Consider the following 14,780-nt stretch of genomic DNA (forward strand, 5'->3'; position numbering starts at 1 on the left):
ACGCCATTACAAAGTTACGTCGTCAGTTCATTCGCGATGTGTCAGGAACGCATTCTATGAACGGCCGAACTATAGTGTGGTTAACACAGACAGGCTATTTATAAAAATAATAATAACAAATAATTAGCTAATTTATATTCAGTCAACTGATATTCAGTAAGCAATAAAAAGTTGCATGAATAGACTAACTTGTCAGTCTATTCATGGACCTTTTTTAAATCGGTTAATAGACTATAATACGATACTAGACCACAACCTCGTCTGATGATAATCTGATATGCATCATGGCCTATTACCATCCGTTATCACCCACCTGGGCCCGTGATCGCCGAACACCAGCAGCGCCGTGTCCTCTCCCCGGCCGCTGGTGATGAAGCCCTCGAGGAAGGCGGCCGTTTCATCATCGGCCGTGGCTATCATGTTGAAGTCGTCGTGGGTGATGTCCGCTATGAACGTGAAGCAGAACTTCTTTCCGTCCAACTTGAAGAACTGGAGAATTTATTGATTTTATGTGAAATAAAAAAAATTAACCGACTTACAAATAGGGGGAGGATCCCATAATCATAGTAGATTGGAATGTTCAAAGTTTTAAAACCATTTATTGCTACAAAACCGAAAATTTAAATTATCAATTTATTGATATTGAGATATTTTTCACGAGGACTTTATATTAAATTAGCTGCGCCCCGCGGTTGCACTCACGTTAGGTCCGGTTAGGAGTATCGGGATAAAGAGTTGCCTATATGTTATTCCAGATGCCCAGCTATCTACGTCCCAAATTTCATTGCAACTGAACCGATGAGAAAACTACTGAGTTTTTGCGTGAAAGAGTAACAAACACGCACACATCCATACAAACTTTCGCATTTATAATATTAGTAGGAAGAATGTTTTAAATGAAAATACGATTATTTGAGTTTGAGTTTAAGTGTGAGTTTGAGTATGAGTATGAGTTTGAATTTGATATTGAGGTAAGGTTGCATTCATGAGGAGATTATGGCCTGGGTTTGAGTTTGACGATATATGTAAGTGTGAGATTGGGTTTGAGTATCACGCTGAGTATGAGTTTGAGCGTGACTTCGAGTTCGACTCACCTGATCCGTAATATCCATCATCAGTTTGAACTGCGGCGTATCACCCACGCAGTACTTGTTGCCCCCCTTCTTCCACCACTTCTTCCCATCGCCGGACTCCTCGAGGTAGAACGCTCGCAGGTAGTGATCTGCGGGCTGGCGGAGGAAGCCGTTGAACCGGTACTGGAACGTGCCGATCCACGGCATGTCCTCGAAGTAGGCGGTGCGGTAGCTGAAACATATCATCATCATCATCATCATCATCATCATCAGCGCTTATGTGTAGCCACTACAAGGACACGGCCCTCCTCCTCAAGCATAGTAAATCACGCTGGCCAAGTGCGGCTTGGCAAATGAAACATTTAACATACAATCTGAGAATCGGATAATACAATCGGCATATCTGACATGCTTGTGATGAGAATAATGCACAGATAAATCGTAAAAAACTTGTTTCTCGCACGCTCGTTTGATTTAAAAATAAAAATTAATTTCACATCCCCACAACTAGCCAACAAATAGGCATACAAAGCAAGAAAGAAAGAAAGAAAGAAGGAATCTCTCTTACAAATTGACATCATTATTTCTTACCCATCATCCTTCAGTTTGTAAAATATAAAGGGCATCGCGTCCAAAGTGCCATTGTTTCTCATTTTCTTCCTCACATCGGGCAACTCCAATTCAGTCTTGCCAGTTAAAATCGGAAATAAAGCGGCCGGCGTACCGTCGCCCACTATGTTATAACTGCAAAATTAAATAGAACATGGTTAAGTATACAAAAAATAAAGAAGTAATCTTTTTTTCATCGTGGTGAAATAATTATTTTCTCCAAAAAAAGCCACCAACGTCCTCAGGGTGTGATCCAGATAGTTGGAATGGTATTCAACGCTTCTTAGAAGTCTAATTTAATAAATAAATTTTGGACTTGATCAAAATGTTTAAAGTTATACTTGAAATAGAGGATTTCAACCAAACAAACAAATAAATGAACTCTTCAGCTTTATAAGATTAATAAAGATTCTTCATATATAGATTTTTACTCACCCATTCAACACAGTAGCGCCCAACACCTCATTAATGACCTTATAACTCTTTGGCATCCTTCTTATGAACCCATTCTTAGAAGTGGAATCGAAACCCAGAAATAGGACGTTGTACGCAGCCTCCCGCCCCGGGGGCGGGGGTTTGGGACGAATAGTGGAACGGAAGCCCACCCCATGACCAATCCACTTGGATGGTAGAATACTGTAATGAAAAGATATAATATAATAAGCAATCCAACTAAGACTAGAAACGATTCAGCGACAAACAAATTATATATGTAAGTTAATGTTTAACATTTATATTTCATTTTAAATAAAACAATTGAACAGTGGTAAACGAAACAAAAAAAATACAAGCTTTTATGATAGAAAATAACATATTTTATATAGAATTAGAATTAGCGTTAATTCGGAATAGCTAAATATATGTTATTATATATATAACCCTTCCTCTTGAATCAATAAAAAAAAGCTCCATCAAAATCCGTTGCGTAGTTTTATAGATTAAGCATAGGGACAGAGAAAGCGACTTTGTTTTATACTATGTAGTGATATTGTCTCACTTGCTCTTACACAGTACACATAAGGAAATTGTCTAATCCTGGCGATGCGAATCAGGAGAATAAGATAAACTGATTAAATTATTGTATAGTCGCCGATCCTTGATAAGTGTGCAAAGTTCGAATCTATCCGTTTAGTGGATCATTAAAATAAGTTCACTCAGTCGAAAGTTCTGTAAGTTTGGTAACGAAGGCAAAAAAAAAACAGGATTTCTTACTATCTCTACTTTCTATCAATTTAACACAAAAATCCGCATAAAAGGGAACTAGACATTTTAGAAAAGTCAACCTTAGCTTATAACTATACCTTCCAGTCAACCTCCATTTTGGAACAACCGTACGTACACAAAACTAATCTATACAAAATGATTACCTATTTTCATTTTTCCCTGTACATTTGATTTTCACGTGATCACTCTTGACCAAATCGTACGCATCCCCCCCCTTCACTTCCGTGGGGGGGCCAATGATGTACTTCTTATCGCTCTCATATAAAATATCATAGTACGTGCATATAATGTCGCGGGTCCTTGCTAATACGTCTGGTACCACCTTGCATTGCGATAGCTGTGAACGAAATAAATAACAATTAATCACCTATAATATTATATTCTCAACCGACTTCAGAAAAAGGAGGATATTAATTCGATTGTCACTTTTTGTGTCTGTCACCTCCTAACTCTTTACTGGGTGAACTGATTGTTATGATTCTTTGTTTATTTAAAAACAGGTTCTGACAATTATAATGCGGTTGGAAATAATTATTATGACATAACTATGGCATTAGCCATGACCACGACCACGGCATAGAGTCCAAAGTGCCGACCACGACTATAACTATAATAATGATAATTGTGGTCATAACCGTGACTATTACTTTGATTATGACCATGACTATTATTTGACTTTTGGTATGACCGTGACTATTATCATAATCATGATTTGTACTTTGATTATGACCACGACCATGACAACTGAGTTAGGCCTAAACAAAAAAATGAATGAAAGTCTAATGCTTGAGATAAATAGTAATTTAATAATAATATTATTACACAGATTATAAAAACTCGATATCATTTAAATACATGAATTTGATTAATTAATTAAATGAATTTAATTCATCCAATACAATTAATCCATATTTATGTATTTTAAAACCATCTTCACTTTAACTAAATTGTTCCAACGACCACTGAATGCTGCAATTTCTTTTTAGGCATTTTTTTTACTCACATAGCATTTAACCCAGTCCCGACCGTCGCAGACCACGCTGGGCATGACCTTGTCAAACTGAGTCACCTCCTCAGCGAACGGGTCCAGCTTGGGTATCTCGCACCCGGTGCCCTTGTCCTGTCGCAGCGCCTCTTCCAGCCTCTTCTCTATGTATCTGGAATATTCGATCATTTATTCATTTATTATATCTTATATATAACATACCCGTGTCACAATTTTTTTGTTAACAAAATCCTCCGAAACGACTGGACGAATATGCACACAAAATTTCATAAGAATCAGTATTCTTATGAAATTTTGTGTGCATATTCGGTATGTCTGAGAATTGGCCAACGTCTATTTTTCATACCGGTAAATGACAAGAGTAAGGCAGAACAGCGTTTGCCGGGTCAGCTAGTATTTATTTAAGTAATTGAACGAATCAAGTTTGTTTTTGAATGCGTGTTAAAATGAATGACCTTTATTGTTAAAATTAATGTGAATATTATAGCATTCTGTAGCACTAAGCGATTAAACGAAGAACTTTTTTAATCCAGTCCAATAGTTAGCGAGATTAACGCGTTACTATTAATATAAATAAATAAATAAATTTTTTGTTCAATAAAATGTTACGAATAATTTAAACAATCACATCCTCACCTTATAAGTTCAATTAAAATACATCAACACAATAACAGCTACTCATACCCAAATCAAAAACAGTCCAAAGCGCATAGTCAAATGTAACAATCGCTCAACTTCTAAGAAAAGCAAATGAATGCATACTCACTCTATTACAGAATTTCTGGAAAGAAAAAGAAATATATATATTTAATAACACAATCAAACATGCCAATACATACTTGGGTTAGACATTCAATGCTTTTTAAGTGAGTAAAATATAATCATACAAAAACGGGCCACCGGCGCCCCTATGGGAGGAGATACACACCCAGATTTTGATTGGGGATTTTGGTTTTAAGAAACTGTTCTGATTCGGTCCCATTCTACAATCTGGGTGTGTATCTCCACCCATAGGGGCGCCGGTGGACCGTTTTTATATTATTTTATTGATATATATATATACATACATATAAAAATAAACATCTTTTAAAAATTCAAATCAACTAAAAGAAATACATACATTGAAAACAAAACGAAATACATACATTGAGAAATATTAATAACTCTATTATATTACACATGATAAACATTTATAATCTACCGAAACACTACTTGTGCTAAAATGCATTTGAATGATATGAAAAATTATCTAAAATCAACATCACATACAACCCCTAGTTTATTACTAGAAACCCCTAAAGTCAGAAACCCTATGTAACATAGGTTTCTATGATAGTTTGTGACATAGCTTGACGAATATTTTCTGTATTGTTTTTTATATAAATATTAACATTTGGTTTTATTTCCTAAACAATATAGGAAACGATAATTTTTTTTTTTTGTGAATCATCAGACATTTTATTTAAATGTTGCAAAAAACGCCTTATGATAAGAATTAAAAATTATTTTACAGGATTCCCAAATGGCATAAATTGACCATTTATATTTACATACATAGCAGGTATAATCTACTTAATCCACATTTCCTTAACATTAGCAATCTCTATCCAACACTTCTCTAAAATGAACCTACGTCATTTCGTTTACATCTATACCTTAGCACAGTTCATACAGTTTGAAATCGAAATATCGATATCAAAAACATTTTAAAGTCAAAGCAATGTCGATAAACACATGTTGAATACTATATATTATAATCTTTGACACACTTTAGGGGTTTCTAGGTAGGGTCTGCAGGCGAAACTGGTAGCATAATAAAACCATTACCTGTTAAGATCGTCTGGTGTGTTAGTGTGATCCCAATGCGGTCTATCAACGGAATGATGATTAAAACCACTCACAAAACCATCACTAAAATGGAAACGAGCAACTAATAAACATGCAAACGTGTAATAGCAAAAAATACACTAAACTAAAGGAGGGGTGGTTGATGGCAATTAGTGCATGGTTATAAAATTATAGGTTTTAAGTGTTATAATACTAAGAATAAGTAATCTAGGCTATACCAGGTGTAATCTTAAAGTGGGCCCACTGAACATGTTTAAGCTGATTATGAAATCATACCACCTATGTGGGAATGTTTAATGTAATTTTTTTTGTAGATTTCTCGTTTTATTTTTAAAACAGTTTCTATTGTCATTTTACTTATTTACGGTAAAGTACTTTCTATATCAGTTTAAAGTTTTTTCCATATCTGTATTTGTTATGGAATAATCGAATAATCGCCTGCGCACACTTATCGATAACACCTGTATATACGTGAAAGATTCGGGAGTTATATAGAGGATAAGATAAAACAATATTTAATATAATTAAGTTTATTGTGTGTTGTAATTTTTGATTATTTTTTATAATCTATTGTTATATATCTTTATAGCTTTTTAACCTATATACCTATATTATATCATTCAACGTATCGTATCGTGATGCTACATAATGCATAACTACTAATTAAAGTTTCGTTTTTCCCGCGTCAGAATGCGGACTTGTCAATTGTGTTTTTTATTGTGTGCGCAAGTGTTACGGTTGAGTTTCGTTTAAACGATTCACTATAGAATCCATGTAACGTTATAGAAGTCAGAAAGTATAAAAAATGGAATTCGTCTCGACACCATTTCTTATCCCTATTCACATACAGCACTCAACATTTATTTGCCGCAGGCGTCTTGTCCTAATATATACCAATTATTTACCACGTTGTTTGACCGCGATAGGCTTCTAAACTACTCAACCGATTATAATGAAATGTTCACACCATGTGCAGTTTGATCCGACTTAAGTGAAGTTATATTTATTTCAATTATGATCAAAAACTACCCGGACGGAGCCGAGATGTGCAGCTAGTGATGTTATAAAATGTATATTGTAAGTCGACTTTATTTCTTACAATTTAGCGATTTAATAATTTGTATGTCATAGCTGGCAGCTGAACTGGTGTTTCGGTTTATGGTAAACGATCAGCGATGCGCTGCCCGCGTTTTAAGGGGTCAGGGATAAGGATAGGAGAAGGAAAGGTTGCAATGTACTGAGGACATGGAAATTGATTGACAATCTACCGTTTAATAACAACTTTATTTTTTCCTATGCCTTCAAATCGTTAGAACTAGACCAATATTGTATGGGACACGGGTGGCACCAGCTATCAAATAAAATAGAATCATCAAATTAGGTTCACCCAGTCGAAATTACTGCGGGTAACAAACCCGAAAAATGCAGTCGAATAGATAAACCCTTCCTGTTAAATCAAACATTTCTATGAACGAAGTCGCGTACTTCGCTTAGTATTGCATAACTAGAATGCAGATATGTACTGACGTTAAATATAACAATGAGAAATAACAATTGTGCTATGCCGATTGTAAATTAGTTTCATATACCTATGTGTGGAAAATCACAATTTTTGAAGGACATTTTTATAACAGCAACATTGCTTTGTAGAGAATTGACGTTAGGTGATTTTTAAATATGGTATTACTAGCTGCGCTCCGCGGTTTCACCCGCGTAAAAGAGCAACAAACGCACACACATCCTTACAAACTTTCGCATTTTAATTTGTTACACAGGTAGTTCAGATAAGAGATTTATCACGGAACTCCCACGGGAACTGGAAATATGATTACGTCAGCTATCTGAAAGTGAAAGTCCTGTCAAAATCGGTCCAGCCGTTCCAGAGATTATAATAATATATACACAAAAAAACAATACATGTAATAAAAAAACGGTTAGTTCAATATTACAAACGGAAACTCCAATTTTATTTCTATGTACAGATTGATTGGGATTACGAATCTTAAATTATCTAACCCAATACCAAGTAATTCATATTTAATATGACTATTTTATCTACAAATAATAATTATACTCAATGAAAGTAAAAAATAAACACATGGCGTGTGTTATCAACTCGCCACGTGTTATAAAACATAAAAAACACATTAACGGGCATATTTATCAATCCCTACTAATATTATAAATGCGAAAGTAACTCTGTATGTCTGTTTGTTACGCTTTCACGCCTAACTGAATTTGGGAAAGGACATAGGAAAATTTTTATCGCGAAAAAAGGGTAGAAAGGATAGAAAGGGTTGAAAGAGGGGATGAAAGATTGTATGAAAGTTCGTTATTATCAAACCGATTTTGATGAAACTTGGTATAAAGGTGGAGCTCAACGTGGGAAATAACAAACCATACTTTTTAATGCGAAGAAAATACTTATACCATGTCGCGCGATATAAGCGAATTCTACGCGGGCGAAGCCGCAGGCGAAAATCTAGTGAACAATAAATTCCAAAACATCGGTCAAGTGCGAGTCGGTATCGCGACCGTCGGGTTTCATACAAATAAGTGAAAAAGAAGGCAACTTTAAATAAATGGTCACTGACCCAATTATTCCAAATAATTTTTTTTTTTGCATCATATTTATTAAATTATGAGCGAGTATATAATTATGTTTTGTCTTATGTGTGTGTTTAAAATACAATAAAAACCTGTCTATCCTTTTGATACCATTGGTAACTATGCTAAGCCCCTGGGACACCTTGCAGTTCCACAGCTCGCTGATAAAGCCATTCATAGCCTAACACTTCGACACAATCATACAGTATCATATTAATTGACTAGCTGTTCGCCCCGGTCTCCTTCGAGGTACATGTATAGCCTATATCACACAGCGCAATAGCAGCTTCGCAATGGTTAAAGAATTTCTGAAATCGTTCCAGCATTTTCTGCGTGAAAACGTTACTTACATACATACAAAAATACAACAAAGTTATCTCATTTCCTCATTATAATATTAGTGTAGACATATTGAACAGTCCATAAATCCAGAAGTTGTGAAACTAGTGTTAAAATCGGTTACAATGAAATGATAGCGTTTGCTAGCATGCGTATGCGCATTTGTCGGCGTGAAAACGTGCACTTACCTCCTCGTTATATCCAAGTTCGGTTCCCGGTGTAAGTTATTACTTAGAGATATGTAATAAAACAATGAAAATATAAGCAGTATTATTATAACCAGTTGGTTTTTTCTCGATCGGTACCACATTTTTGGCATAGCTGGTTCTGAAAAGGAGATTATCATTAAAACTATAAGTATTATTGCCTTCCCACACACGTAAATTCGTCGGCTGTAAAACGGGAGATTTTATCATGTCAATATTTGTCATTATTATTCCTCTCGTCAATCTTCATCCTTCCTATTTGAAGGCGGCAATCCATTTATTATATTTAGAGGCATAAGGTCTGCAATCGACCTTACACCTCCCCAAATGTTCATGGGCGGCGGTAGCGCTTACCATCAGGCGACCCACCAGCTCCATTGACGACGATAACATAGAAAAATAAATAAAAAAATGTAACTCTCTAAATATTTTCTTAAAATACAGTCAAATTAAAAACCTCCTTAGTTTTTGGTAATATCTAGCCAGACCTACATATACTTAATTCCAAACTCATGATTATGAATGTAAATTATTTACTAAGTTATACTCGTATTATAGCCCATAATAAATTTATACTATAGCCCATAATAAATTGGTATAAAGTAATTTTACATAGGGGTAACATATATGATAATCCTTTCATCGTCTCATTACAAGAAAACCAATAAAACTGTGAACCGTTTTAAAATCATTTTCTTATATCGCCAATGAACCTGAACAATTATAAATTAAATAAGGAGACGATTTTAAATTAAGAACTGTATATCTAATTCATACGAATGCGATCATGCTTCGGCACGAATTGGGCCAGCTCGCACCGGGAAGTACCACACCCCCACAGAAAAAACCGGCTTGAAATAATACATGCTATTGTGTTTCGTACGGTGAGTGGGAGAGCCGGAAGCCCGTTTGCATATCCCCACCCTTCCCAATCCATCCCTTCTTTCCAGTCATCAAGCATCAAGCCCTTTAAGGGGTAAGCGATAAGCCCTTACCCCTTAAAAACGGGCAGCACAATCGTAGAGGCACTACGTCTGCGAAAGATCATGGGCGATGGTGATCACAACCACCAGCTCAGTTGCCCGCTTTGACATAAAAAAAACCAATTAAAGATTAAATAATGTATTAATCAATGTATAGAACATACAAAATAAATGAAACAATTTTATTGCATTGTAAAACATAATTGGATACTGAACATGCCTCATTAATTTATAATCACTTTTTAATGGGAACTAGTTAAACATTTATGGCTTGTCTTTGATAAGAATTAACACCTATTTACGATAATTAAATGTTACTGAAACAAATAAGAATGCTTTTCGTATATTATTTTGATCATCTACTTGACCATGAATAAATGTTATCTACAAACGTGATCACCGACGTCCCGGGGAGGGAGGTATCACACATATTAAAATATGTAACCAAATGACAGCGATTATCTATCAAACGCGAAAAGAAAATAAGGCTAAGTTCAGATGAACGCGCGGCACCGCGCGGAGAGACTCACCGCGCGGTACAAGATCCAAAAATATAAAAAGTAAACAGCTAAGTATCGTCTACATCACCGCGCGAAACCGCGCGGCACCGCGCGGTTCAACTGTTACAAACCTCTACCGACCTGTTCAATTGATACGCGCGCGTCGATTCAAGAAAAAATGACCACCGATGCCAGACTGCCCCGCGTACAAATGCCGTCATGTGAATGCTCCTACCGCGCGGAGACGCTCGGCGCCGCGCGTTCATCTGAACTTAGCCTAATGCATAGCTAGCTAGCAATGTTTCCGCAACTAGATGCCAAGCGCGTATACCTACAGGCTACACAAATAGAATCACGACAATCGGTTGAGAACCCACGGACTTATCGAAAAAAAAATACAGTCGAAATTCGCTCCTTCGGGAATGACGGTTAAAAGATTGTTAGAAAATACTAAAATAATATTCTCCATAACTCTCAGAGATTTCCTATCAAATCTAACTATGCATCGAATAAATAACAAACATGCGGTGTACACGGGGTCAAGTAACGCAGCGCGACAATGATATCTCAGTGCAAGTAACAACAATCGATGTTGATTGCGAATCAATTCAAGAGCTGCAAACAACAAACAAACACAGTTGTTTGGAAATCCTATCCTACTTCCTACTAATATCATAAATGCGAAAGTTTGTAAGGATGTGTGTGTGTTTGTTGCTTTATCAGGTAAAAATTACAGAACCGATTACAATGAAATTTGGTACGTAGACAGCTGGACAACTGGAATAACATATAGGCAACTTTTTATCCCGATATTCCTACGGGATATGTATTAACGCGGGTGAAACCGCGAGGCACAGCTAGTAGTTTTATAAAAAGATATGCTATCAAACTAAATTCCTACAGCATTATAAATAATTATAATTCTTTTTAATGAACCATACAAAACGTTAAGATTTTCAAAACAAGATCAAATTTTAATTAGACCACATGAGAAGCATCGGCTTTCAAATAAAAAAAATATATTATCTGGGAAATCCCAGGGGAACAGGAAAACAAACTAAATCCTGAGATATATATTTTACTTTAAAAACATGGATAAAGCCGTGGAAGATAAGATATTTCATAATAAATGCTTATCTCAATGTGTGTACTTGAATGTAAGTGCAACTTGTACAATTACTTTGAAATTAGTGTTAAATTTTTTATCAGTCAACCTTTAAAAATAGATACAAAATTATCACATATTCCAATCTCTATATAATAAAGCACACTTATGTCTTTAAAATCAAGATTATCCAGATTTATTGTACCATAATATGTATGATAAAATCAAAGCTTTCTGTGAAATTTGATAAATATGACACTACTTCTATCAACTGATAATATACTGATTAACAGTAAACCAATTTGGTATCTGTTTAAAATCTTCATAAACGTTGATATGAAATAACTAGCTGCGCCCCGTGGTTTCACCTGCGTAAGTCCGTATCCCGTAGGAATATCAGGATAAAAAGTTGCCTATATGTCATTCCAGTTGTCCAGCTGTCCACGTACCAAATTTCATTGCAACCGGTTCAGTAGGTTTTTTCGTGAAAGAGCAATAAACACACACACATCCTTACAAACTTTCGCATTTAAAATATTAGTAGGACTGAAACTATCTTCAACTTGTAAACATGGAGAGGCAACCGGCTTGTCCAAGAATAAAAACATTCTACAACAAGTGGCATCTGCCGACGTGCCCATGGCCAACATGGAGTAAAATTAACATCTAATGCACTTACTATTCTTCAATATGCTTTTATTAGCTTCTACCGTATATTTATTATGCATCCGACCCTAAAGACTTCATTTTGACTCACATTAAGCAGACAGATCTGTACACTTTGAATAAGCAACAATACTCATAGTTTCATGAGTAATCTTGTTGTCCTGATTACGATCGCCAGGATTAAATAATTTCCTCACATACCCACCGTATAGGAGGAAGTGACAACTTAGACAACTTAGTTGATCATCATTAAACAATTCTTTTTAACCAACTTCAAAAAACAAAAAGAATTCTCTATGCTCACCTGTTTGTATTTTTTAGAATAGGTATATTCATTAACATTAAAATCTATTTTTAATATGTTCTACTCTTGAATTAAATAGTTAATAGCTAATTGCTTGATAAAATTGAAAATCTAAACATGTAAATTTAACATAATTGGAAAAGAATAACTATAGAGTTTCTTGCCAGCTCTTCTCTGTAGAAGCTGCTTTCTAAACCGGTGGTAAATGTTAAAACTGTTATGAAAATTCAAAATTGCTTCTATAAGAAGTCTAATTGATTAAAAAAAAAAATTGAGTTTGAGTTTCAGATCTTTCATAGAATAAAAGCTCTACTATACTTATAAACGTGGAAAAATTTCAAGTTCGTTTTAAAATCGAAAAATATTCATTAAAGGAGGGATAGACATTTCAAAATAATATATTGAAAATATAGTTGATTATACTAAACTATTTGTTCATTCTACATAAAAACTCCAATAGGAATATTTACTTAGAATAGAAAATAAATAATATTATACATTTACGTGTTACGTACTTTTATTGAATAAATTATATTAACAGCGGTATTTCTTATTCTCTGACTTTCTATTTTCTTCATATACGAATTAATCACAAATAGGTACTTACCCTATTTACCGCACTTGAAATGGTAAAGTTGGGTAAACACTTCCAGTAAGGAATTCCTTCAAATAATTTTATTTACAATATCAAAACACTGACACACATGCCTTGTTCATTATTGATTCGTTACACATTGGACACTACCGCGCGGAATGTATATAACATTTAATATGTATGCCGCAACAGGATAAATTATTCAAGGAGAACCATTAAACGGTTGATTGCATTCTTGCTCATTATAAAATGAAATAAGAAATTTCAAACTTCAGAGTTGTGACTTGTGAGTTACAAGTAGAGATTATAGATTTCTCTGATGTCAAATTCGAATTGACATTTGACAGCCGACGCAGGGCACTGTGCAATGGTGAAGTTTGTTTTTAAACGGTTTGTAGTGGTTATAGACAAAAACTTTAAGGAAGAAGTATTTTAGTTAGCTGTATCGCTATAAATTATTTTTTCTCCATTTCTTTTCATTGTCTTCACTCTTTTTCAAAATTACTTAAGCAGTTATTGTAGTTTTTAGTTAATAAAATAATGCGAAACGATGATAATATACTGCTATTATTACGCATAGCAAATTATATAGTAAAAAATTAGATGTGAGTTTCGCAAAGAAAATTTAATAGTGTATGATTATTTGTAAGATTCTGCTAGAGAACTTGAGATAAGACTAATAATTCTTCTTAAAAATTGCTAAAAAACATTTAGGTGTAAAATTATAATATATGTATAATTATATTATGAAGTTTATTTGCAATTATTTAAACTTCACTTTTCGAAATAAGAGTTTAATCTTCTAAAACAAACAAATTTAGACGACAAATTAGTTCAACACAATTTTTATTTGTATTTACATAAATTAAATAGAAAATTTTGTGAACATTTAGTAACCTACATTATGCGCATATATTTATGTTTATGTGCAATCATTACCTTTAAAGATTGTTAATATTTTTTTCTTTTATTCTGGCTTTTTTAATAATCTAATCTTGCTCTTGACCGGAAGTTCAAATGTCAGCAGGTCAAGAATTATATTCATAAACATTAACTGTTTTATTTCACGTTCGAACCTCGAGAATTGAAGTTCTCGAGTGACCAGTGACCACTAATCAGTTGAATGCTGACTATAAATTACAAATGACGTCTCTGTGATAATTTTTTTGTGTTGTGAAAGGTAAGAGCTGTTCACACAAATAAGTTGAAACATTATAGTAGTTATAATAGATATAACACTTTTTGTTAAATTATAATACAACTCGATAAATGTGCAAAATAAAAATTATTCATTCAATAATGTTTGAACAAATTAATTAATTAATAATTAAAAATATAACACATTGCATAAGATAGTTCTAATTCTGCAGATGATGAAACAATAATAACTATATATAATTAAACATAACTTTATTTTCTGACTAGAGCAAAATGGAACACTTAGGTAGGCGATATCACTTTGAATTTTTTGAACTGTATATAATATGATGAAAATCATTTTTGAACATATTATTTATCAGAATATTAACAAGTTCACCAAATTTTTGATCAATCAGCGAGTGTTTTTTATGCATGAATGGACAATAATATAATACACATAAAATTCAGTTCATGGTCAATTGTTTATGAGGTTTATTTGTCAGTGTATCCAGTGTGTGAACGCTCACAATATTAGTTACATAATTCGTATTATAGTATGAAAATGTTCTTAATAT

At 34.1% G+C, this 14,780-nt stretch overlaps 1 protein-coding gene across 3 annotated transcripts in view; it reads right to left on the bottom strand.

Annotated features, from left to right (window-relative positions):
* LOC119836097 overlaps nt 1–13,318 on the bottom strand; it is a 17,710-nt gene extending 4,392 nt beyond the window's left edge. Inside the window, exons 1-10 of one of the 3 annotated variants that reach the window (XM_038361338.1) lie at nt 13,078–13,318; nt 8,895–9,033; nt 5,740–5,823; nt 4,679–4,693; nt 3,910–4,063; nt 3,050–3,243; nt 2,118–2,318; nt 1,665–1,817; nt 1,095–1,305; nt 314–489 (exon numbers count right to left, since the gene is read on the bottom strand). In XM_038361338.1, the coding sequence (XP_038217266.1) occupies nt 314–489; nt 1,095–1,305; nt 1,665–1,817; nt 2,118–2,318; nt 3,050–3,243; nt 3,910–4,063; nt 4,679–4,693; nt 5,740–5,823; nt 8,895–9,025 (1,319 nt within the window). In that variant the 5' untranslated portion in view covers nt 9,026–9,033; nt 13,078–13,318. The remainder of the gene's footprint in view (nt 1–313; nt 490–1,094; nt 1,306–1,664; nt 1,818–2,117; nt 2,319–3,049; nt 3,244–3,909; nt 4,064–4,678; nt 4,694–5,739; nt 5,824–8,894; nt 9,034–13,077) is intronic. The other 2 variants (XM_038361339.1, XM_038361340.1) reach the window with 2 other exon arrangements.
* Between the last annotated feature and the right edge of the window lie 1,462 nt (nt 13,319–14,780).

The sequence above is a fragment of the Zerene cesonia genome, chromosome 22, assembly GCF_012273895.1.
Source record: "Zerene cesonia ecotype Mississippi chromosome 22, Zerene_cesonia_1.1, whole genome shotgun sequence".
Taxonomy (NCBI): domain Eukaryota; kingdom Metazoa; phylum Arthropoda; class Insecta; order Lepidoptera; family Pieridae; genus Zerene; species Zerene cesonia.